Raw genomic sequence first — 22,042 nt, 5'->3', positions numbered from 1 at the left:
CTGAATGCATCTCTCAGGATACAGTGTGTGTGTGTGTGTGTGTGTGTGTGTGTGTGTGTGTGTGTGTGTGTGTGTTCATGGCGCTCTTGGTGACTAACAAAGCTTCAGCACTGCATGTCGTGTTTCTTACGGTTGTACTACGCGTGTAACCACTCGTGTGTTGGTGTTTTGCGTGGCGCTGTGCTGTCAGAGCTTCACTCACGTCTCTGTACACATGTTCCATTCCTCCCTTTCTTCTCCATTGATTTACTGCCATCGTGTTTGTGCTTATTAAATAACTGCATTGCTTAAAGACAACTTAAAGCTTTGGATGACATGAAAATTCACTGATGTTTACGCCCTCTTTCCCTTTCTGTTCTTTCCTTGTTTTCTTCCCTTCATCCTCTACTTTGTTTTAACACCATTGTTTTACACCGGTATTTATGTCTCCTCCCTTTTATGATTTTTAAATCTCCTGCCTTTAAATAAAACAGTGATAAAGATCTGCTCAGCCAGACGAGAACTCTGGCCATGTCGTTTGTAAAATGCGCCAGTACTGACACAGAACATCAGTACAAACTGGTTAAAGATATTTCTTTCTGATATTATTGGTCATGTAGGACGAGATGTACACGTCCTGCTGCTCTCATCATGGCGTCTTTTTGGGTTTTAATGATGGAGGTTGTTTTTTCCACATTATTTAATAATAACAGCAAACCTCTCTTCTGTGGTAGTTACACTGGATACATACTAATGTACACTGAACCAACAAACACCCTTAATATTCTGTCTTTTCTCCAGACCTTCAATAAATTTTGACGTTTTAAAATATCCTAACAGGTTATTTTGTATTTATTTTTAGAGAAATATTGATCCTTGAAATCTGCCTCAGTTCGACAATTATGTTCTTACAAATAAATATAAAATAAACAATATAGTACCAAAATTTCCTTTAGATTTAATAAAGTGCATGGGGCGGCACGGTGGCTCGGTTGGTAGCACTGTCGCCTCACAGCAAGAAGGTCCTGGGTTCGATCCCTAGGTGGGGCGGTCCGGGTCCTTTCTGTGCGGAGTTTGCATGTTCTCCCCGTGTCTGCGGTTTCCTCCCACAGTCCAAAGACATGCAGTCAGGTTAATTGGTGATACAAAATTGTCCATGACTGTTTGACATTAAACTAGTGAACTGATAAATCTTGTGTAAAGAGTAGCTACCATTTCTGTCATGAATGTAATCACAGTGTGTAAAACATGATGTTAAAATTCTAACAAATAAATAAACAAATGAATAAATAAATAAATAAATAAATAAAGTTCATGTACGTGTTCCTCTGCTCTACCGGTAGATGTCACCAGACCCATAACGAGGGGGTGAATGATGACATCTGCTGGTAAGTCAGTGGAATTACATGCTCATCATAAAATAGATAGATGATATATACTGTACTTTGTCACATATACATATACAGGTGTACAGTACAATGAAATTTTTTCTTCGCATATCCCAGCTTGTTAGGAAGCCGGGGTCAGAGCACAGGGTCAGCCATCTTACGGCGCCCCTGGAGCAGACAGGGTTAAGGGTCTTGCTCAAGGACCCAACAGTGGCTGCATAGCAGAGCCTGGATTTGAACCCCCAATCTTCCGGTTGATAGCCCAAAGCTCTACCCACTAGGCTACCACTGTCCCTAAATACCACATATGTTTACAATATCTTATACATATGTTATTTTTTAGAAGCCTTTTTGTGTGGTAAAACATTAATACATTTGAGAAATTGTAGGAAACCAAATAGTTTATATTTTAAACAAAATCTGTAATTAAGCGTTTTATTTAAACGTATCAAAATTGTGCCAGTTGCTGGACTGCCACTGGCTTTATACACACAGAGCGAAATCACAGATTCTTGTTTTATAGCTTTTTACAAAATGTCCCAACTTTTCTGGAAATGGGGTTTGTAAATCAAACTTTCATTCTCAGAATCACGCATATGAAATTATTTGCAATCTAAAATTATTCATGAATAAATATTAGACAAAACAACTACTTAAAAACCACTTATATTTATAATGTAATAATATTCATAATGCTGCTTATTGTTAAATTGTTTCCTTTAAAATAAAGGTCATATTTTTGTTTATTCAAGTCGCAAATTTTAAATAATATTATTTAGAATAATGTAACACCACTAAACATTAATAACTTGTATATAATATAATTAAACTAGCTGTAATAACGAGTTCATGATGTATAACTAATGAATTAGCTCAGGGACTGAACAATATGCTGTCAAGTCTCTCCACCAACCATAAAGAGAAATTTCACATTCGAGTGTGGGATAGAATATAAACAGACAAGTTGCTTCAGCAGTTTAGGGCGCCAACTTCGAGGATGTGAACACTTGAGTTTATAGTGAAACTCTGGTCAGAACATTAGCAAAACGTTTCATGAATGATGGTTTCAGGTTTTACGAGCACGAGAAAAAAACAAAAAAAACATCAGTGTGTCAGAAAAGTAAAGCGTCAAATCTGATGCAACAGCGATCTGCTTGTGCCAGATCAGTGCATCCATACTCATCACATTTTCATGTTTTACCACCATTTTATTCTGGTCAGGGTTGCGGTGGGTCAGCTTTTCCCTCAATCACTGGGTGCAATGCAGTAATACTCTTAAGGACAGGCTGTCAATCCATCGTAGGACTTTGGGCACCCCCGCCACCAGACATAACCAGTCATGCCTGTATGAAGACGACCAACTGGCTGATCTCTGCTGGGAATTTGAACCTTGGAATCCTAGCGGTAGTTGGCTAGCGTGATTTATCGCTGCACCTCCCAAGCTGCCTGCATCCACATTAACTTAGCTTAGATCAATTTAAACCAAATTGAAGCTTCCTGACTTTAAATCAACCTCAGTTCAGTTTTCGGTTCTGCTCTTTTGTCTGGCTTTTGCCCTGCGTGTTGCCAGTCTATCGTGAGGTAGCCTACATTTCGAGCTTTATCCCTCTTGTTTTCATTTTGATCATTTATTCCATTCCCACCCTTTACCCCTGTGGTTGGAGCCCCAGTTTTACCCAGTTGGTTTGAATTACACCAGATTGCAGGGAGCCGAGAGGGACCGTCTGAGCTCTGAGGAGGGAATGCGCCGGTTCAGGCAGGACTTTGTCAACAAAGCCGACAGCCTACAGAAAGAAATCGAGCACAGAGAGAAACAGATGTAAGATACTACTTCACTTTTAATAACGTTGTTTTGTTCTTTTTTTTTCTCATTTGTTGTCTTTCTGAATCTTTATTTCATTGAAACATGCAAATCAAAGTCAGTAGCTATCTTTGCAAATGCTCTTTTGATGGAATGGACACAAATTCTAATAGGCACACTCTAAAATGTTGTAAAAAGAGTCCCGACTCTTTAGTAGTGCTCACAGTTTTGGAATGAGATGCCCAACATGCCTGTGGTTAGGTGTCCACATACTTTTTGCTCTATAGTGTATATTCATCAGATCAACTAAAGCCTCTGAGATGTGTAGAAAAATGGATTTGAAATTAAAACACACATTTAGCCACTTTGACTTGCATCTGCTTGACATTTGAACTGACCAATTCTTTAAGAGGCACAGCAGGTAGTATAGGTGCTCTTGGAGAAGTGTTTGGCATATTCTCCCTGTGTTCACACAGGCTTTCTCTGTGGAATACAATTTCCCACACAATTTAAAATTGCCTCTAGGTGTGAGTGAGGAATACTATGCAAAAAATTTGAGGTAGTGCCGCACCTTGACCCCAACCATAAAAACTGATAGTGAAAATGAATTAATTGATTTAAGGAATTTTTCTGGAAATCTTGGACTCACTATGATTAATATATTGTTGTTTTTGTCATTGTTGTTGTTTTTACTGTTAAAACAATAACGACTATAAAAGCCTAAATATAATTAACAGACATATTTAAAACACAAGGTCAGTGCTGCCCATCATAACTCTCACTTGTATTTCAGAAGGGTGTAAATCTCTTTAATTTAAACTTAAAGGCAGTTGTAGCCTAGTGGTTAAAGAACTGGACTATTAAGCAGAAGGTCACTGGTTCAAACCCCACCACTGCCAGGTTGCAAACTGTTGGGCCCTTGAGCAAGGCCCTTAACCCTCAATTGCTTAGAATGTAAGTTGCTTTGGATAACAGCCGAAATGCCGTAAATGTAAACTGTGTACATGTTATGTAGGGTTCAGCTGGAAACAGATTTAAAAATCGAGAGAGAGTGGAGACAAACCCTTCAAAACGACCTGGAGAAAGAGAGAGAGAACATCGACCAGCTGAGGGACGAAGCACAACAAATCAACGTGCTTAAGAAGGTAACAATGTCTGTTTTACTGTAACGTCACAATGATCAATGCAAACACAAATTTTGCATTGAATCTTGTTTATCGAGTAACGACCGTTTCTGTGATGAATGTAACCAAAGTGTAAAACATGATGTTAAAATTAATAAATACATCAATAAGAGTTATCAGAAATCATCATAAAAACAACTACACCTGTTTAAAAGACCAGATGTCTTCTGTCATATAAGCAGTAGATGATAAATGTCCAGCAGATAAATCTGGAAATAGAGTAAAACATGGTCAGATAAAAACAGGCAGACCTGTTCAGTACTATACTTCTGTAAGGGTTTACTGCATCATGCTCATTTTAACAGTCCTGACTCTGATAACGGTGGTAACGATGGGTACATTGTTATGTTAGGAGTTTCACAGGTTGCAGGATGAAAATTCACAGCTGAGGGGGATTTGTGAGGAACAGGAGCAGGCGCTCGAGGAGCTGGGCTGCAAACTCAGCGAGTGAGTTCCCATACATATGTTTATTTATAGATCAAAGCTTTCCTCAATCCACATTTCACCAGTTCACATCCTGTTTTACAACAGGTCAAAACTGAAAATCGAGGATATAAAGGAAGCCAATAAAGCACTTCAGGTAAATCTAATATTTAGATTAATTTAAGTACACATTCATTATGAAGGTACAGGTTCGACTGGCAGATGTAACCACTGCAGGTTGGCTGAGTTGTATGTTGATTGTTCATTTTAGGGTGGACAGGTTTGGCTGAAGGACAAAGACGCCACACACTGCAAACTATGTGAGAAGGAGTTTTCCATCTCGAGAAGAAAGGTCAGAACCAGACACGATTTAACTGCACTTCATTGTTTTTCTGTATATTTGCTTATACGAGGGATCTTCAAAAAGGTGCCACACTATATTTTGGTTGGAAGCAGTGAGGGTGGAGGAGTAGTAATCTGTTGTGTCTGAGAGACGCTTAAAGTCCAGATTTAGTGCCAACTGATTTCCACCTTTTTGGACGCTCAAAGAAACTGTAAGGGGAAGAAGATTTTCATGTGATGATAATGTGAAGTGGCTACACGCTCAAAACATTTTTCCTGATGGCCTTAAAACCACGCTGGAAAAAGTCCATCAGAAGGTGACTGTGTAGAAAAGTGATGTCATTTGTTTTTGTAATTCTTAATAAATAGAGTTTAAAAAGTGCGGAAACTTTTTGAAGAATCCTCGTAATGTTTCTTAGATGAGTACAAATGTACAGTTTTATTACTGGTTAAACAGTGAGTGAATGAATTAATGCATGAATAAACGTAACTCTTTATATTGTGTCCAATATTAATGTAATTAAGAAGCAGAATGACACTGATAGTAGTAGTGTACTACTGTGAATAAATGTTACCCATTCCTAATCTCACTGGAATGATAAAAATCTGTACTATTGCTTTTCTTTGCAACTAAACATTGCAGGTCAATTTTGTTTGTGTGTCCTGTGCAAATGTATGGATACATCCGGTCAAATTTTATGTTTTGCTGCTTTTTAAGGGGAAAAGAATTACGTGACATGGCACGTGCCAAAGATACAAAATTGTGCTATTCAAGTTTCATATTCCCCTGTATTTATGATTCAGACCATCAATAGACAACTTACACAAAAATAATTACATGAAACATTTGTGTGTGTTTTTATTAATTTAGACTATTTACACACCAGCACAACCAAAGTGGCAAAACTGTGACATTTGGAAAAGAATCTTAATTTAACTTCAAAATGATTTTGCTCTTTTCACAGCATCACTGCAGAAACTGTGGAGAGATCTTCTGCAACGCTTGTTCGGATAACGAGCTGCCCCTCCCTGCTTCACCCAAGCCCGTCCGAGTATGTGATACGTGCCACGCACTACTTCTTCAGCGCTGCTCCTCTAACGCCACGTGAAACACAGACAACTGCGGACAGCGGCGGCTTTAACAGTCCACCACACGCTCTTCATGTTCAAAACTGTAACCAAACTGACCAAACTAGCTGCAGGTGTTTTTTAGTGTTTGAAGTTTACATTTCATACAGCAGTTCTGTGTGTGACCAGCACATACTGAGTGCTCGACAATGAAAACCGATGACGAATATCACTTTCATTCCACGTAGCGTTTTCTAACTACACATGACCAACAACTGTTTAATTCACTACAGTGAGCAGCACTAAAATCCACCGATACTGCAAACGGATTCTTATAACAGGACAACATTCCAGCCCCTGCTGTAGAAATACAGACGGGTTAACAGGCTTCACATGGTGTCAAACATATCAAGCAATTAAAACTGCCATGAAGATTTTATTATTATTATTATTATGATTATTTTGAATTTACATGAACGTGTGCCTGCCTGACAAGCCAAACAGGACGTCCACGTTTCTCAGAGGACGACTATTAAAGGCTGATGTCGTCAGTGCTGCTTTGACAGGGTTGAAAAATGAAAACAGCACCATAGCAGTGTGTCTGCTGTTTCCATAAGCACTCGTATTATCAGATTGAACCAAAATCTGATGAGTGGAGTAGTAGCGTGCATGCATTCAAGAGACCTGGGTCTGCTTTTTTAGTCCTGTGTCTGGGGACTAGATTGTTGTTGACACTTTGTCCTTGTAGACAGAATGCACCTAATGGCAGCACAACAACTTGTGAGTTCGAATCTCAGCTCTGCTATTGGTCGGGAGTTGAGCGACCAGGCGGCTAAACAGACAATGATTGGCTTGTCTGAGGGTGGGATTGCTGCTGGGGATTCCTCATAACTGCTGCAATTATGACCTCTGCTGGACGTTTGGTGGCACCTTCACATAAGATAGACAGCTGTGTGACTCTCCGTACGCGATACAGATCTCTACATAAACCAGCCTCAAGCAGGTGAAAAGAAGCTGTCCGGTACTGCTCATGTGTCGGAGGGGGCGTGTGATAGTCCCGGCTCTTCTTTGTGAGCAGCGGTAGAGGTGCAATCAAAAAATAGGTTGCTGGTTCAATTCCCACCACCACCATGCTCAATTGCTCAAATTGTGTTGAGTCATTATTGAAAGTCGCTTTGGATAAAAGCGTCTGCCAAATGCCACAAATGTAAATAAAACCATAATGACGCCACTAAAAAAGCTCTGAAGATTACGAATGTTAATTTATTGACCAACTAATCGTGTTGTTACTAAATTCTTTTTTTTTGTCACTGTCCCTGGACTATGTATCATATTGTAATGAACTATGAAGTATTATTTTACACTACAGCACAGGTATTTTTACATTAAAAGTGTAAAACTGTTCTACAAACAGTTTCAAAGGTGAAAGTGCTAAACTGTACATATTATTCACTAATGTTAATACATACACCGATAAGGCATAACATTATGACCACCTTCCTAATATTGTCTTGGTCCCCCTTTTGCTGCCAGAACAGCCCTGACCCGTCGAGGCATGGACTCCCCTGAAGGTGTGCTGTGGTATCTGGCACAGATGTTAGCCGCAGATCCTTTTAACTCCTGTAAGTTGTGAGGTGGGGCCTCCATGGATCGGACTTGTCTGTCCAGCACGTCCCACAGATGCTCGATTGGATTGAGATCTGGGGAATTTGGAGGCCAAGTCAACACCTCAAACTGGTTGTTGTGCTCCTCAAACCGTTCCTGAAGCATTTTTGCTTTGTGGCAGGGTGCATCATCCTGCTGAAAGAGGCCATAGCCAAGTGGTACGTGAGGATAAAATGTTCACTTGCTGCTTAATATATCCCACGCACTAACAGGTGCCATGATGAAGAGATAATCAGTGTTATTCACTTCACCTGTCAGTGGTCATAATGTTATACCTAGTCGGTGTATTGTTCGAGCTCTGTTGTTACAGATTTACGTCATATGATATAAAGTAATGAATGTTGCGACCTTCAGGATGTTTATTACTGTTTCACAAATGTTTAGAACAGGTTTTTGTCCAGGTTCCAGAACACTATCTGAATCATTAAATACGTATATTTACAGTAAACTGGAGTCGGTCGCTGTCCTGGGTGTTTTACTGTATATTTTAAAATCATGGCTTCATTGCAGAATTAAATACCATCTACATTAGGTAAATATCCAGAAGATCCATGTGTGTTTACTATATTGGTAGTTCATCTGATAGCTCAATACTTAGATGTACAATTTAACCTTTTTTATAGAGACAGTGGTAGCCTAATGGGTAAGGTTTTAATCTATCAAATTAGAGGTTGAGAATTTAAATCCCAGCTCTGCCATTCAGCTACTGTTGGGCCCTTGAGCAAGGACCCTAACCCTCTCTGCTCCAGGGGTGCCGTACAATGGCTGACCCTGGGCTCTGACCCCAGCTTTCAAACAAGCTGGGATATGTGAAGAAAGAATTTTGTTGTACTGTATATCTGTACACTGATCAGCCATAACATTAAAACCACCTCCTTGTTTCTACACTCACAGTCCATTTTATCAGCTCCACTTACTATATAGGAGCACTTTGTAGTTCTACAATTACTGACTGTAGTCCGTCTATTTCTCTGCATGCTTAGCCCCCTTTCATGCTGTTCTTCAATGGTCAGGACCACTACAGAGCAGGTATTATCATTCTCAGTACTGCAGTGACACTGACATGGTAGTAGTAGTAGAACTTTATTGTCACTATAAATTGACAATAAAGTTCTACTACTACTACCATGTCAGTGTCACTGCAGTACTGAGAATGATAATACTGGTGGTGGTGTGTTAGTGTGTGTTGTGCTGGTATGAGTGGATCAGACACAGCAATGCTGATGGGTGTTTTTACACACCTCACTGTCACCACTGGACTGGTAATAGTCCACCAACCAAAAATATCCAGCCAACAGCGCCCTGTGGGCAGCACCCTGTGACCACTGATGAAGGTCTAGAAGATGACCGACTCAAACAGCAGCAATAGATGAGCGATCGTCTCTGACTTTACATCTACAAGGTGGACCAACTAGGTAGGAGTGTCTAATAGAGTGGACACGGTATTTATAAACTGCTGTGTCTGATCCACTCATACCAGCACAACACACCACCACCATGTCAGTGTGGTCCTGACCATTGAAGAACAGGGTGAAAGCAGGTTAAAAAAGTATGTAGAGGAACAGATAGACTACAGTCAGTAATTGTAGAACTACAAAGTGCTTCTATATGGTAAGTGGAGCTGATAAAATGGACAGTGAGTGTAGAAACAAGGATTTAATGTTATGGCTGATCGGTGTACATGTATCTATAACAAATAAAGGCATTCCAGCTTCTATTCTATCTAACCACCCAAAAAAGAAAATAGAAAAAACTCTATGTTAAGGAGGATTAACACTAATTTTTTACTTTATTCATTTTTATCGTAGGTGTAAAGGGCTGAAATGCTTAAGTTCATTTTTTTTTAGATACAAAAAAAGATCCAGGGTACCGTTTATCACCCAGATATTAAAAAAACAACTTATACATCACATTTTGTAATGACAATCACAAAAGTTTATTTTGAAAGCAAAATTTTTACCTTTGGAACTTGTATATGCAGTGGCTAAAAAAAGCCACTGAAATATTTTAACATAAACTCTGCAGTTAAAGTAACTGACGCTTCCAAAATAGTTAACAGTCAAAACAATCTTCATTGCTTGGGGGGGAATAAAAGGCTCACAAATCTGACTTTTAAGATGGCGGCCCATCACAGTGTCCTCTCGAGATTGCACGTCTACATAGATGACGACAGAAAACAAAGCAACACTAGTAAAACCCTAACAGAACTATATAATATAAAATTTAAACAGCAAAATGTACAGTAGCTGGTCAAACTATGCTCTTTATATTCTTCATTTATATATTTAATTCCACTCTGAGACTGGAAAATATTCTAGTACAACTCTATATATGTGAAAACATCTCCATACAAAAAGACCCATCCAACTTCCAGGGTTCTGTTTAGTACATCCCTCTCGGCCCACTTCCTCGAGAGCCCATGCCTCCAGAACTGCCGTAGTACCCACCGCCACCTCGACCTGGTTATATAATACGAGTTTATAACAACAGTGTTAATTACATGCAGCAGGCTGATCGACTGTTGATTCTTTTTCATTAATGCACTGAAACAGTACAACAGTACGAACCCATTTCAGATGATCCACTCGCCGTGGAGTTTAAGAAAAGCTCGATGTAACGGTGTTCTGTGGGACAAAAAACAACATCCATGCTTATGCTGCAATAAGAATATTCAAATCAACCCTAAGAATTGGGGGAAAAAAAGCACGTACGCATGTGATTCTTGTCCTTTGACATGGCGGACACGGCATCTTCATGAGCTGCGAACTCGACGTCTGCCTCTCCTGTGGATTTGCCGTGGGGTCCGACATCGATGTGCACACGTACCGGGCGTATCGGGGCAAAGAACTAAGACAAAGGGAACAACTGTTAGTTTCAAGTACGAGGGATCTTCAAAAAGTTTCCTCACTGTTATATTGTGGTTATACAGTCAAACCTTGGTTTTCGTATGCCCCTATTTTCGTATGATTCGTTTTTCGTCGGGTTTTCTCTACCTCGAGTTTCAAACGCTGACTCGGTTTTCGTTCAACCGTACCGATCGCGTTCGGCCATTTCCCACGTGTCTCGGTACAGGCCAACGTGAACAAAGACTCGCGCGGCCAAATCGGGGTATCCCTCTGCCTTCCTCGTCGCCTTCCATATGCCAACAGGACTCCTCAGTAAAGGTAAACGTGATGTTAAATGTTCATTCATCCATCTCATTACTTATTTATAATCATTTCTCATTGTTTTCTGTATTTAAAACTACATTTATTCTCTATAAAATGTTTTTTTTTTTATATATATATATTTTTGCCTTTCAGGAACGCATTAATTGCATTTACTTTATTCCTTATGGAAACTATTGTTTCAGTTTTCGTATGTTTCGACATTTGAACGGCCTTCTCGAACGGATTATCGACGAAAACCGAGGTACCACTGTAAGCGGTGAGGGTGGGAGAAAGGGTTGGTCGTGTCTGAGAGACGCTTATAGTCCGGATTTAGCGCCATCCAACTTCCACCTATCTGGACGCTCAAAGAAGCTTTAAGGGGAAGAAAATTTTTATGTGATGATGATGTGAAAGCAGCGCTGCATCAGTGGCTACGAGCTCAACCAAAAACATGTTTTGCTGATGGCATTAAAAAGTTGGTACGACGCTGGAAAAATGCATCGGAAAGTGTGTCGAAAAGTGATGTCATCTGTTTTTGCAATTCCTAATAAATAGAACTAAAAAAGTGCTGAACCCCCGTATTAGTCGTTGATTAAAATGCTATTGGTGTGCTGTGTCTGTTACTTCTGCAGTTCAGAATCTATAAAAAAACAAAAAAACATAGTACTTGGTGCTCTAAGTGTTCGGTAGTTAACAGTGGGACAGTGGTAGTAGCCTTGTACGTAGAGCTGTGAATTTCCAACTTGAAGGTTGTGGATTCAAATCCTGGCTTTGCTATGCAGCCACTGTTGGACCCTTGAGCAAGGCCTTTAACCCACTCAGCTCCGGGGCGCCGTACAATGGCTGCCACTGTGCTTTAACCAGAGCTTTTAAAGAGGCTGGGATATGCAAATCATTATTTATTTATTAGGATTTTAACGTCATGTTTTACACACTTTGGTTACATTCACGTCAAAACTGGTAGTTACTGGTTATACATGATTCATCAGTTCAAGATTTAATGTCAAATGCAGTCATGGACAATTTTCATCTCACTTGCACGTCTTTGGACTGTGGGAGGAAACCACACAGACACGGGGAGAACATGCAAACTCCACCTGGAAATCAAACTTAGGACCTTCTTGCCGTGAGGCGACAGTGCTACCCACTGAGCCACAGTGCCGCCCTCTAATGTACGGCAATAATAAATAATAATCTGTTTTATTTATATAGCGCCTTTCGCAAACTCAAGGTCCCTGTACAAGAATGTTGTTTTTATTTTCTTGATATGAGAGATTACCGGTAGCCCGTGCAGGTGGATAAAAATAGAGGTAACGTGGGCAGATTTTTTGTTGTATGTGAGTTCCTGCTGCAGATTGCTGGTAGGGAGTAATGTCCACAGTCAGGCAAAAATGCAGATTTGGTTTGGTTAGTGAGTTAATGCGAGTGGGCGGCACGGTGGCTTAGTGGGTAGCACTGTCGCCTCACAACAAGAAGGTCCTGGGTTCGATCCCCAGGTGGGGCGGTCCGGGTCTTTCTGTGCAGAGTTTGCATGTTCTCCCCGTGTCCGCGTGGGTTTCCTCCGGGTGCTCCGGTTTCCTCCCACAGTCCAAAGACATGCCACCAGGCTAATTGGAAACACTGAATTGTCCTATAGATACCTAGCCGCTAGAGGCACAAACCAGTGCATTGTAGTGCCGGTCCCAAGCCCGGATAAAATAGGGAGGGTTGTGTCAGGAAGGGCATCCGGCGTAAAAATTGTACCAAATCGATGCGCGGACCATGATCCGCCGAGAGCCGACCCCGAAACAGAACGGGACCAAGGCCAAGAAGAAGAAGAAGTGAGTTAATGCGAGTCTTAGAGAGTGAATCAGGAATAATCTATTGGGCAAAACCTAAACTACTTACTGTTGGCTACATAGTGCACTAAATACAGTTTAGAAATCATAACATGGTCTCATACTTATTATTAGATGTAAAAAGTAAGTAATGATTTAAGATTCAGCCCAGCGTGCAGTTATTGTGTGTAAAAACACTCACATGTGCTATGTCTGACTCGGTTGCACGGAAGGGAAGGCCCCTCATGTGGACAAAGTGTCCAACGTGAAAGCCCGAACCCGTTTCGTCTGAGCTGTAGCCGTGACCTCCCATTCCTCCTCTTCCTCGGACTCCCCTCATACGCTCCTCAAACATCCCGTTACCGTAACAGTAGTTGTTAAAGCCGTTGTAGTCGTCAAAGCCACCATAACCTGTGAAGCAAGCAAACCAGATTTTATTTTAATAGTTCTGAACTGGACAAAGGAATAACTGTTTATTAATATTCATTTATTTGGGTTTTAACGGCATGTTTGACGTGTGTGTCAGTAAATGGCAAAAATAGGTTTATTTTTTTTGTGGTATTTATCAATATTAAGCATTAACAATTAAAAAAAAAAACATGCCTCTACTGACAATTTCCATTTAAAGTAAGCGTGTATTTCAAATAACACCTCTTGCCATTGCTTTAAATAAGAACATTCCCAGAAGGTGCAGCGGGATATTTCGCTAGCACACCAGCGCTGAGATTCTGAACTCCTCGGTTCGAAATTCGGCATTGCCACCGGTCGGCTGGGCCTGCAGCAGACACGTTTCTGCTAGGGCGGGATAACCGGACTATCTGGGTGGGGTCTTCAAACGCTGTGTTAGGACCCTGATTAGCAGATTGAGAGGTGCCTGTGCAGAATGCATGGGTGAAAGAGGGTTCCGCTAAGGGCTGAGTGCGGGTCGGAGGAGGCGTGAGCAGCAATATACCCACCTCGACTGCAATCGGGGATCGAGAAAATGCATAAGTAAAATAGAGAAAAAAAAGATTCCTAGACTATGTACATCAAAGCATAAAGTGTAAAATGCTGTGATGACTTTTCATCAGTTGCTTTATTTTGGTCACGGTTGCGGCGGGTCCATTTCCACCAGAGAACACTGGGCGCAGGGCAAAAAATACACTGGCCAACTTAGGGCTTCAGCAAACTCCCACCCGTCTGGCTTGGCAACAGCACAGCTGAGATTCGAATCTGTCCTAGGCTTGTGCTGTGATCTCAATATTTAATAATGAAAAATGCTACTGCAGTTACTTAAGTTTAAAATTTTTGAGGTGACGCCCCTTGTGGCTGATCACTGAGTCCAAATCGTTTGCACACAGTACAGGCTGCGATTTAATTATTTATGACAGTGGTAGTCTAAAGTGTAGGGCTTTGGGCTATCAACTGAAAAATTGAAAGTTCGAATCCCAGCTCTGCCATGCGGCCACTGTTGGGTCCTTGAGCAAGGCCCTTAACCCTCTCTGTTCCAGGGGTGCTGACCTCTCTGACCCTGAGCTCTGACACCAGCTTTCAAACATGCGATATGGCATATGGTATACGTATATATTCTATTCTATAACCTACCTCCACCACGCATCTGATCCATGAGAGCACCGTTTCTCCCAGGGCTAGGACCCAACAAACCCATACGACCCATCACCGGCCTGTCGTATGGGCCGGGCCTCTGTGCCATCATTCTTCTGGGCACATCATAGTAGGCGCGGATTTCATTTCGGCTGCTTTTGAATATCTCTATGTACCTGAGTTTGTTCGAAACAGTGGGGATTAGCAACATGTAAAAAAACAACAACCAATGCTTTTGTTTTACATAAAGAGCAAAGCTAAAGTAGTATGCCTAAGTCCAAAACCCAATGTTTATCTAACGTCTCAGCAAACACAAATGAGTGAATGTTTATAGATCAGGAAGGTACAAAGGGCCTAAATGCTACCCTCACATAATGAATTAAGTGTTATTAAAAGGCTCCTTTGTAAATTACACAGTGATTCTTCCCACAACATGAAAAATCATAATAATACAAATTACTCCTGTTTAGATTATTTCTACCCAATGTTACAATATGTAATAAATACATGCCAGGTTTAACAAAATGACAGTACTAGCTTTTGTTTCTAAAGCAGAAAGATGCAAACCCACATTATACCCAGCCCAGTTTTGCCAGCCCCACCTGTGCCCTATTCTTTCCTTGTGTTTCCCCAGAGCTTTTTCTGCTATCTCCTTTGAGGCAAACTGCACGAAGGCTTCCCCTGTGCTCCTCCCCTGGTAGTCCATCGGCAATGTAATCCCATTTGGCACGATTTTCAACCCTTTAACCCAAGGACAAATAACCCCACAAAGGGGAACATGTTAAATAGCAACACTCTCATGTGCAGCAAACAAAGACCCTTGATAAAGTCCCATATATAACCCCATAAATTAAAAAAACAAATGCCTTAAACAATAATTATCAAATGTAACAGTCAATTATTCAGACAACTACTAATATATTTGGTAAAATATTTAGCACTATTTGAGCTAAATTAAATGGAATTAGGGAGGTAGTAACAAAATGTGTGACTGTAATCCTGATAACCTTCAGTACTAAAAACACTCAAATTAAGCCATCCATGCACACACAAGCAACTCCTATTGCTATAGAGTATTAAACTCATTGTCTAGATACATCAGTGCACCTATTATTGAGCACCATGCCTGTTCTGCAATGCTTGCATAAACATACAGGCTATGATGCATCAATAAAAGCACTGAGGCAATTTAGTCACGCAACATCAAAACATTCCTTAAAATCAAATAGTCAAATCTCCTAAACCTCCCCGGGCAAAATTAACTCAGCTCAAATAATGCTCATCACATCTAATCAAAAAGAACTAACGTCTTTTAATGTTCAACATTTTATATCAAGAAAATAACTGACTTGTACAGAATATCTAACGATTGTTTAGTTTCGATTTTATACCTGAAAAGAATTGTACAATCTCCTCTTTACTGCAACCAAAAGGCAGTCCTCTGAGCCTCAGCATGCAGCCGCTGCTGCTATCATAATCGGTGGGGCCGTTGCGTTTCAGTACCCAGTCCATCTCACTGCGGTTTGACTTGAACACTGCACGGTACGTCAGAAGCAGTTACACAATAGAATTATGTGCATAAAATGCTTTGGGAAGTTGATAAAAACGTCTTAACATTTTGTCTTCCCATTTTCTAATTCTTTCTGATAGATTACATATTATGCAAACATTGACCCCAATCATAATTTAAAAATGCAACAATTATTTTATTACTTTCTATGTTATTTTCTATTTACAGTAATGCTTTACTATCTGCAATACACATTTCTCAGGCTAACACCAAAAACAAAACCTGAAAAGCAGTTCATAGGAATTACAGACGACTAATCAATACTACTCAGCAGTCTGCTTATCCTGTCCTTTGTGATATAACCTACCGGCAATAAAAAGTCAGAAATCCAGTGAAAATGTCTCAACAATGTGCAATATACATGAAATTATGGCTTCAGTAGACCCTTGACTTACGAACCGTTTACCATATGAACATTTCGGGTTACGAGCGATTTTTTTCAACTTAACGTACGAACAAATTTCGGATTACAAACCAAAATTCGTGAAACACGTGACATCACAAACAAGTTGACTCAGACCGTTTCTCTCTGTCTCTATATACAGTATATATATATATACACAGTGAGCAAACATTCAGAGAGCGGACGGTGTTTTTCCTGTGTTTTCTTTATATTTTGTAAAATTCTATATTAAAATGTCCCCAAAGAAGGTGCAGAGAAAGCACAGTGCTGAGAAAATGAATCTATTACTATTTGTTGTTGTATAATTACTCCTGCCAGTAGCCGTCACTGTGTATCAGACAGAGGGGACAGTGAGTGAGAGAGAAGAAGGAATTCGGCTCAGTAAAGTATTCTTTCTTTCTTGCAATTACACCTACAAAATACAACACTACTGAAATAAAGAAGGAAATCATAGCGAAATATGAGAGTTATTGTTGTTTCTCATAGATAAATTTTATAAAAAAGAAGGAAATGTATTATGGTGTATGATACAGCACACGTACTGTACTGAAATGTGATGTGTATTTATGTACAGTACTACTGTGTATTGTTGTTTATTATTGTTTATTACAGGAATGTCTATTCTATAATTTAAGATTTAAGGGAGAATATACTTGTATTTATAACAACAAAGATCATTTAAGACATTAGAAAGGTTATGGGTAAGGGGGGGTTTGGGAGGTCTGGCACGGATTAATTCTATTTACATTATTTCTTATGGGAAAAATAGGTTTAACTAACCAACAATTTGACTTAACAGCAGCCCTTCAGAACCATTTAAATTCGTAAGTCAAGGGTCTACTGTATAATAAATAAATGACATATTTAACTGCATCTATATTTCCTCACTTGTAATATATTCCCAAGATTCCCCCCTCCTAACAAGATAAAACACTGGAGATGGTGTGTTTATTACCTTCAATGTATCTATGGCCCATATATTTGCGGTCTTTTGCCAGGGCAGTTTTAAAGTCTTCTGCTGTTTTTAGCTCAATAAATGCCTCCCCACTGGGTCGACCCTCTTTGGAGAAAGTGAAACACACCCCATCCACTTTTCCTATGATATCACAGTCTGCAAGATTAAAGAAAACATGATAAATAAGCAGATTGTGCAGTTCGCTAAAAAGTTAATGTAAATTTGTTTACCAGAAAAGAACGAGGCCACTTCCTCTTGTGTGCATGACCAGGGTAAGCCACGGATGCGCACAACATAACCCTCTTCGCTCTGAGACATCTTTAGTCACTGACTTCTGGAAATGCTCTGAAATGTAAACAAACCAAAAAACAACTTAAAAAAAGGTTAAAAAAAATGGTACACACTCTTTCCTTATGGTGTAGTGAGGTTTAAGTATCAATGGGGGAGGCAGTTGTAAGACTTTCATTCACTGTAACCACTGCAGACACACAGGGATGTCATTGTTTGGCCACGAGTTCAACTTTAGAACTGCAAAGCTGTCACTGATTGGCCATTAAGCAAGAAAGCTTTAACCTCAGTTGCTTACACTTTAGTGTGTCTTCACTGTAAGCCACTTGGGATAAATAACTGTAAAGATTATATGACAATATGTATGTCAGCTACATAAAAATATTAGACACTTTACAACTGGAAGATTTTTCTTGCACTGTTCTTCTGTGCATCTCATTTCTTTGGCATGTTGCTCTTTTAATTTCTGCCAGACATAACTTTTGGAATTATGGCCAAAATATCCAACCCTGGTCTCATCAGACCAGAGCACATTTTGGCAGAATCCCCACGTTTTGGCAGAATAGTAAGTTTCATACATTTTAGAATGATATTTTAAGCAGGGAATTGTATTAATAAATGTATATTTTTTGTACATGTAAGAATCTAATACATATATTCAATGTATATTAATATGACTACACTGCATAAAACATTATATACTTAAACATGATTGAGTGCCCTACCACCCGATAGCTAATTCAAAAATGTTACTTTAACGTCTGTGGCAATAACTTTTGGAATTGTGGCTTAAAAGTTCAACCTTGGTCGCATCAGACCATAACACATTTTGGCAGAATAAAAAGTTTCATACATTTTAAATGGCATTTTAAGCACGACATTGTATTAATAAATGTATATTTTTGTACCTGTAGGAATTTAATATACATATTCAATGCATATTAATATTACAACACTGCAAAAAAAATGATATACTCGAACCACCCGATGGTTAAGTGAGTCAACCAAACCAAAACTCAAAAATGTTACTTAAATATCTGTGGCATTCTTACTGGTGCTGTCACTGCATCACAAATGTCACTTATTTATAAACCAACAGACATCTTTTTATAAGCATATAAACATAAGTGCTTCCTTGAGTTGAAAATGTAGAGACACAATGTTTTCTGAGACTAAAACTATGCTTTTAACAGTTTTTAGTAGGGATGTAACGATACACTTTACCCACGATGCGATACGATACGATTTTTTCCCGATTTTTTTAAACATAATGAAATTGAAGACAAATTATGACCAAGTTTCCTTTTATTATTTCTCTTTAAAAAATAAAATACTGTATTTGTGCTTATCTTTTATTTATCTAAATAATGAATGTCCTTCTATTTCTGAGGTAGAAACAAACTATGCAAAACTATGCTGCACATTTCCCCTTTTGTGTAAAAAAAACTGCAATGAAATTTTAAAACAAATCCCACATTAAATAAACAAATAAAATAATACAAATAAAGAAAGTATCCTCACATAAATACATTTGGCTGGAAAATCCCGTACAACGGGACATGTAGTGATGTCAACCAGGCGAGGTGAATAGAGCCAGCGCCCTCTGCTGTTTAAAGTGAATTACCGTTTCGAATCGTGGCACATGTGCACCTATTTTTAACTGTCTTGTGGTGCATCGTTACATCCCTTGTCTTTACTGACTAAATGACCAAAATGTATAGTGCATTTATATAAATGGTTAATGATTTTGTATTCAAAATGTGTAAAGATACTGTGTTGTACCAAATAATACATGTCATACATAATCAGGGATGCACATACGTGGTGCGCAGGTGCGCATGCGTGGTCAAAATAAACGATGTGCAGCATGCATTACAACGTGAAGCGCGTTTGCGTACCAAAATGTTTCGAGCTTTGGGGTCACGGTTACACGGTTAGCTCACATAGCCAGTAGTTAGTGGTTTAGGAGATGAGTGTAAGACGAAGTTGGTTTCAGTTTGCACAGACGGAGCTGCAGTCAACGTTGGAGTTTACAACGGAGTAGTTCCCAAATTGCATCAGACGGTTGCGACCAGGAATTCCCTTGTGCATATTCTGTGTACCACCCACACCCTGGAAAACTGCCCCAAGTCAGCTGATCGCATGGTTCCGTACTGTGAGACATTTACTCGCTCCATTGTAAAGTTACTAAGCTTCTATTTACAGAAAGGGGGCGCAAAAAGAACAGAACAACTGAAGAAGATATACGTTTCACAAAGATAACATTCACAAAGTCATTCTGTTGTCCCTCACACTGCCCTTGAGCAGTTCGGCATGTGACAGGGGATTTTCACATCTCAATATGATAAAAAAACAAGTACAGATCCCGCCTGTCAGACTTTCGCCTCTCATGCCTGATGCACATTCACTTGTCTCAGATGACAACAGAGACTTTTGACCCAAAGCCAGCTGTTGATCTGTGGATGCAAACAGCTCATCGCAGGCTCAGCCAGGGAGAAAGAAGTCAGCCTTCATTATCATCCACCATGTTTGAAGGAGAGGAAGAAAGTGAGGAGAGCAGTCAGGAGGGAAGTGATGATGAGCACTTGTAGGATATTCGTGCATTGTACAAGGTGAGCACCAAGCAACAACCTCAGGTGCTCCTTTGAGAACCAGACCAAAAATGTTATGTGCACGTCCGTACATAATGTTATGTGGGTGGCACGGTGGCTCAGTGGGTAGCACTGTCGCTTCACAGCGAGAAGGTCCTGGGTACGATCCCCAGGTGGAACGGTCCGGGTCCTTTCTGTGTGGAGTTTGTATGTTCTCCCCTTGTCTGTGTGGGTTTCCTCTGGAAGCTCCGGTTTCCTCCCACAGTCCAAAGACGTGCAAGTGAGGTACATTGGAGAAATTAAATTGTCCATGACTGTGTTCGATATAACCTTGTGAACTGATGAATCTTGTGTAATGAGTAACTACCGTTCCTGTCATGAATGTAACCAAAGTGTTAAACATGACGTTAAAATCATAATAAACAAATAAACAAACAATGTTACGTATTTATTACATTCAAACTACGAAACAGAACACATCGTGCGGACATGATAATCAATAGCTATATTCAAAAACACATTAAGTAAATACATACATGAAAAAGGTTACAGAATAAATAAAGCGTTAAAGTGTTATTAGTATCCTATAGCAACGAGCTACTTATGTAGTGATGCTAACAACTTGTTAAACCAAGCTACAGTTCGGATGGTCAGATACGCATTATACATGTAAAATAAATAAAAATAAATAGAAACAAGTACACACAGCTCTTAAATACATTTTAATATGATATAAGTAGTGCAGCAAGTCTAAATAAGTAATAGGCTAATGTTGCTATGCTAACATTGCTATACTGCGTATACACTGAAGTAGCTAAGCTAACCTACATACGACATGCTAAAGTACGCTAGCTTAGCGAACTAAACCAAATCGAATACACATCAAATTCTGGCTTCAATGAATATAAATACAATTTAGATAATGTCTGTTTAATCCGGTTAATTACCATTTAAAACAGGTAATATATAAATAACTGTATATTTGCTGTTACCTGACAGAACGTCTGTCGTCCTTCCTTCTTCCCTACAAGCAGTTACAGCCCCTAGAGATTATTTACAGGGTTGCCAGACATCGCATTTTAAGTATTAGTGCTCTGTTACAAATCACATGTACTGCATGGTTTCTTAATCTTAATATTTACCCAGTGACCCTGTTTGAAGGAGCCAGTTTTGCCAGTTTAGTACTTTAGTTAATGCATATTTCACTGCATGCTTACTAAATTACCGAACTGAGGGCGAGGCTATGATAACATTCGTCAGACACTGACACCACAACAACTGCCCGGTCACATTAGTTCCAAATAACAACAGAAAAAGAACACGTAGAGTACAAAATAGAATAATAACTTTAAATAGATATAAATTTAAAAATTTAAAAATTTAAATTTAAAGGTGCAATGAAGCCTTTAAGTGAAAACAGTCTGTAAAGTGCAAACCAGAGTTGTGCAATGGTGAGAAATTACTACTACGTCCATATAAGTATGCACACATACACCCATATGTGCATGCATGTGCACATCTACACGTGCACTTACATACACTCATAAGATAAGATAAGATAAGATACTGAAGTATCTCATACACATATCTGCCTGGCCTTGGAGCAGCACCTTTTGGTGTAGATGGACTGCAGGTCTGGAAGCTCGGTCTGGATGATGCGCTCAGCTGAATGCACCACCCTCTGAAGAGCCTGCCTGTCCTGCTTGGTTGCTGTTTCCAAACCAGGCTGTGATAGTCCGCCATGGTAACTGTAAACAATATCAGGCATAACGACAAATACAATAAAATCTTTTATCATTGTGTTTTTAAAACTGCATTTGTATTGTCTCACTCCA

General features: G+C 39.6%; 2 protein-coding genes across 5 annotated transcripts in view; one reads left to right on the top strand and one right to left on the bottom strand.

The window, feature by feature from the left end:
- The window catches only part of rufy2 (RUN and FYVE domain containing 2), a 30,353-nt gene extending 22,055 nt beyond the window's left edge, over nucleotides 1-8,298 (top strand). For 2 of the 3 annotated variants that reach the window (XM_062995554.1, XM_062995553.1), the window contains 6 exons: nucleotides 3,067-3,186; nucleotides 4,184-4,313; nucleotides 4,705-4,799; nucleotides 4,884-4,932; nucleotides 5,047-5,127; nucleotides 6,083-8,298. In XM_062995554.1, coding sequence (XP_062851624.1) covers nucleotides 3,067-3,186; nucleotides 4,184-4,313; nucleotides 4,705-4,799; nucleotides 4,884-4,932; nucleotides 5,047-5,127; nucleotides 6,083-6,226 — 619 coding nt within the window. In that variant the 3' untranslated portion in view covers nucleotides 6,227-8,298. Of the gene's footprint in view, nucleotides 1-473; nucleotides 813-3,066; nucleotides 3,187-4,183; nucleotides 4,314-4,704; nucleotides 4,800-4,883; nucleotides 4,933-5,046; nucleotides 5,128-6,082 lie in introns of those variants that run through there. The other variant, XM_062995556.1, reaches the window with a different exon arrangement.
- A 1,475-nt stretch (nucleotides 8,299-9,773) lies between these two features.
- hnrnph3 (heterogeneous nuclear ribonucleoprotein H3 (2H9)) lies at nucleotides 9,774-21,291 on the bottom strand. Of its 2 annotated transcripts, XM_062995558.1 has the most exons (11): nucleotides 21,200-21,291; nucleotides 17,559-17,673; nucleotides 17,329-17,484; nucleotides 15,792-15,935; nucleotides 15,003-15,141; nucleotides 14,401-14,576; nucleotides 13,019-13,227; nucleotides 10,562-10,697; nucleotides 10,418-10,474; nucleotides 10,202-10,309; nucleotides 9,774-10,005 (listed from the first exon to the last, which is right to left on the bottom strand). In XM_062995558.1, exons 2-10 carry the CDS (start codon nucleotides 17,644-17,646, stop codon nucleotides 10,233-10,235), a joined length of 1,182 nt encoding a protein of 393 aa, XP_062851628.1. In that variant the 5' UTR covers nucleotides 17,647-17,673; nucleotides 21,200-21,291; the 3' UTR covers nucleotides 9,774-10,005; nucleotides 10,202-10,232. The 2 variants fall into 2 exon arrangements, with proteins under 2 accessions (XP_062851628.1, XP_062851627.1); XM_062995557.1 differs by having other exon boundaries at nucleotides 9,775-10,309.
- Between the last annotated feature and the right edge of the window lie 751 nt (nucleotides 21,292-22,042).

This window comes from Trichomycterus rosablanca, chromosome 5 (assembly GCF_030014385.1).
Source record: "Trichomycterus rosablanca isolate fTriRos1 chromosome 5, fTriRos1.hap1, whole genome shotgun sequence".
In the NCBI taxonomy this organism is placed as follows: domain Eukaryota; kingdom Metazoa; phylum Chordata; class Actinopteri; order Siluriformes; family Trichomycteridae; genus Trichomycterus; species Trichomycterus rosablanca.
This window is presented reverse-complemented; position numbering and strand designations above follow the sequence as displayed.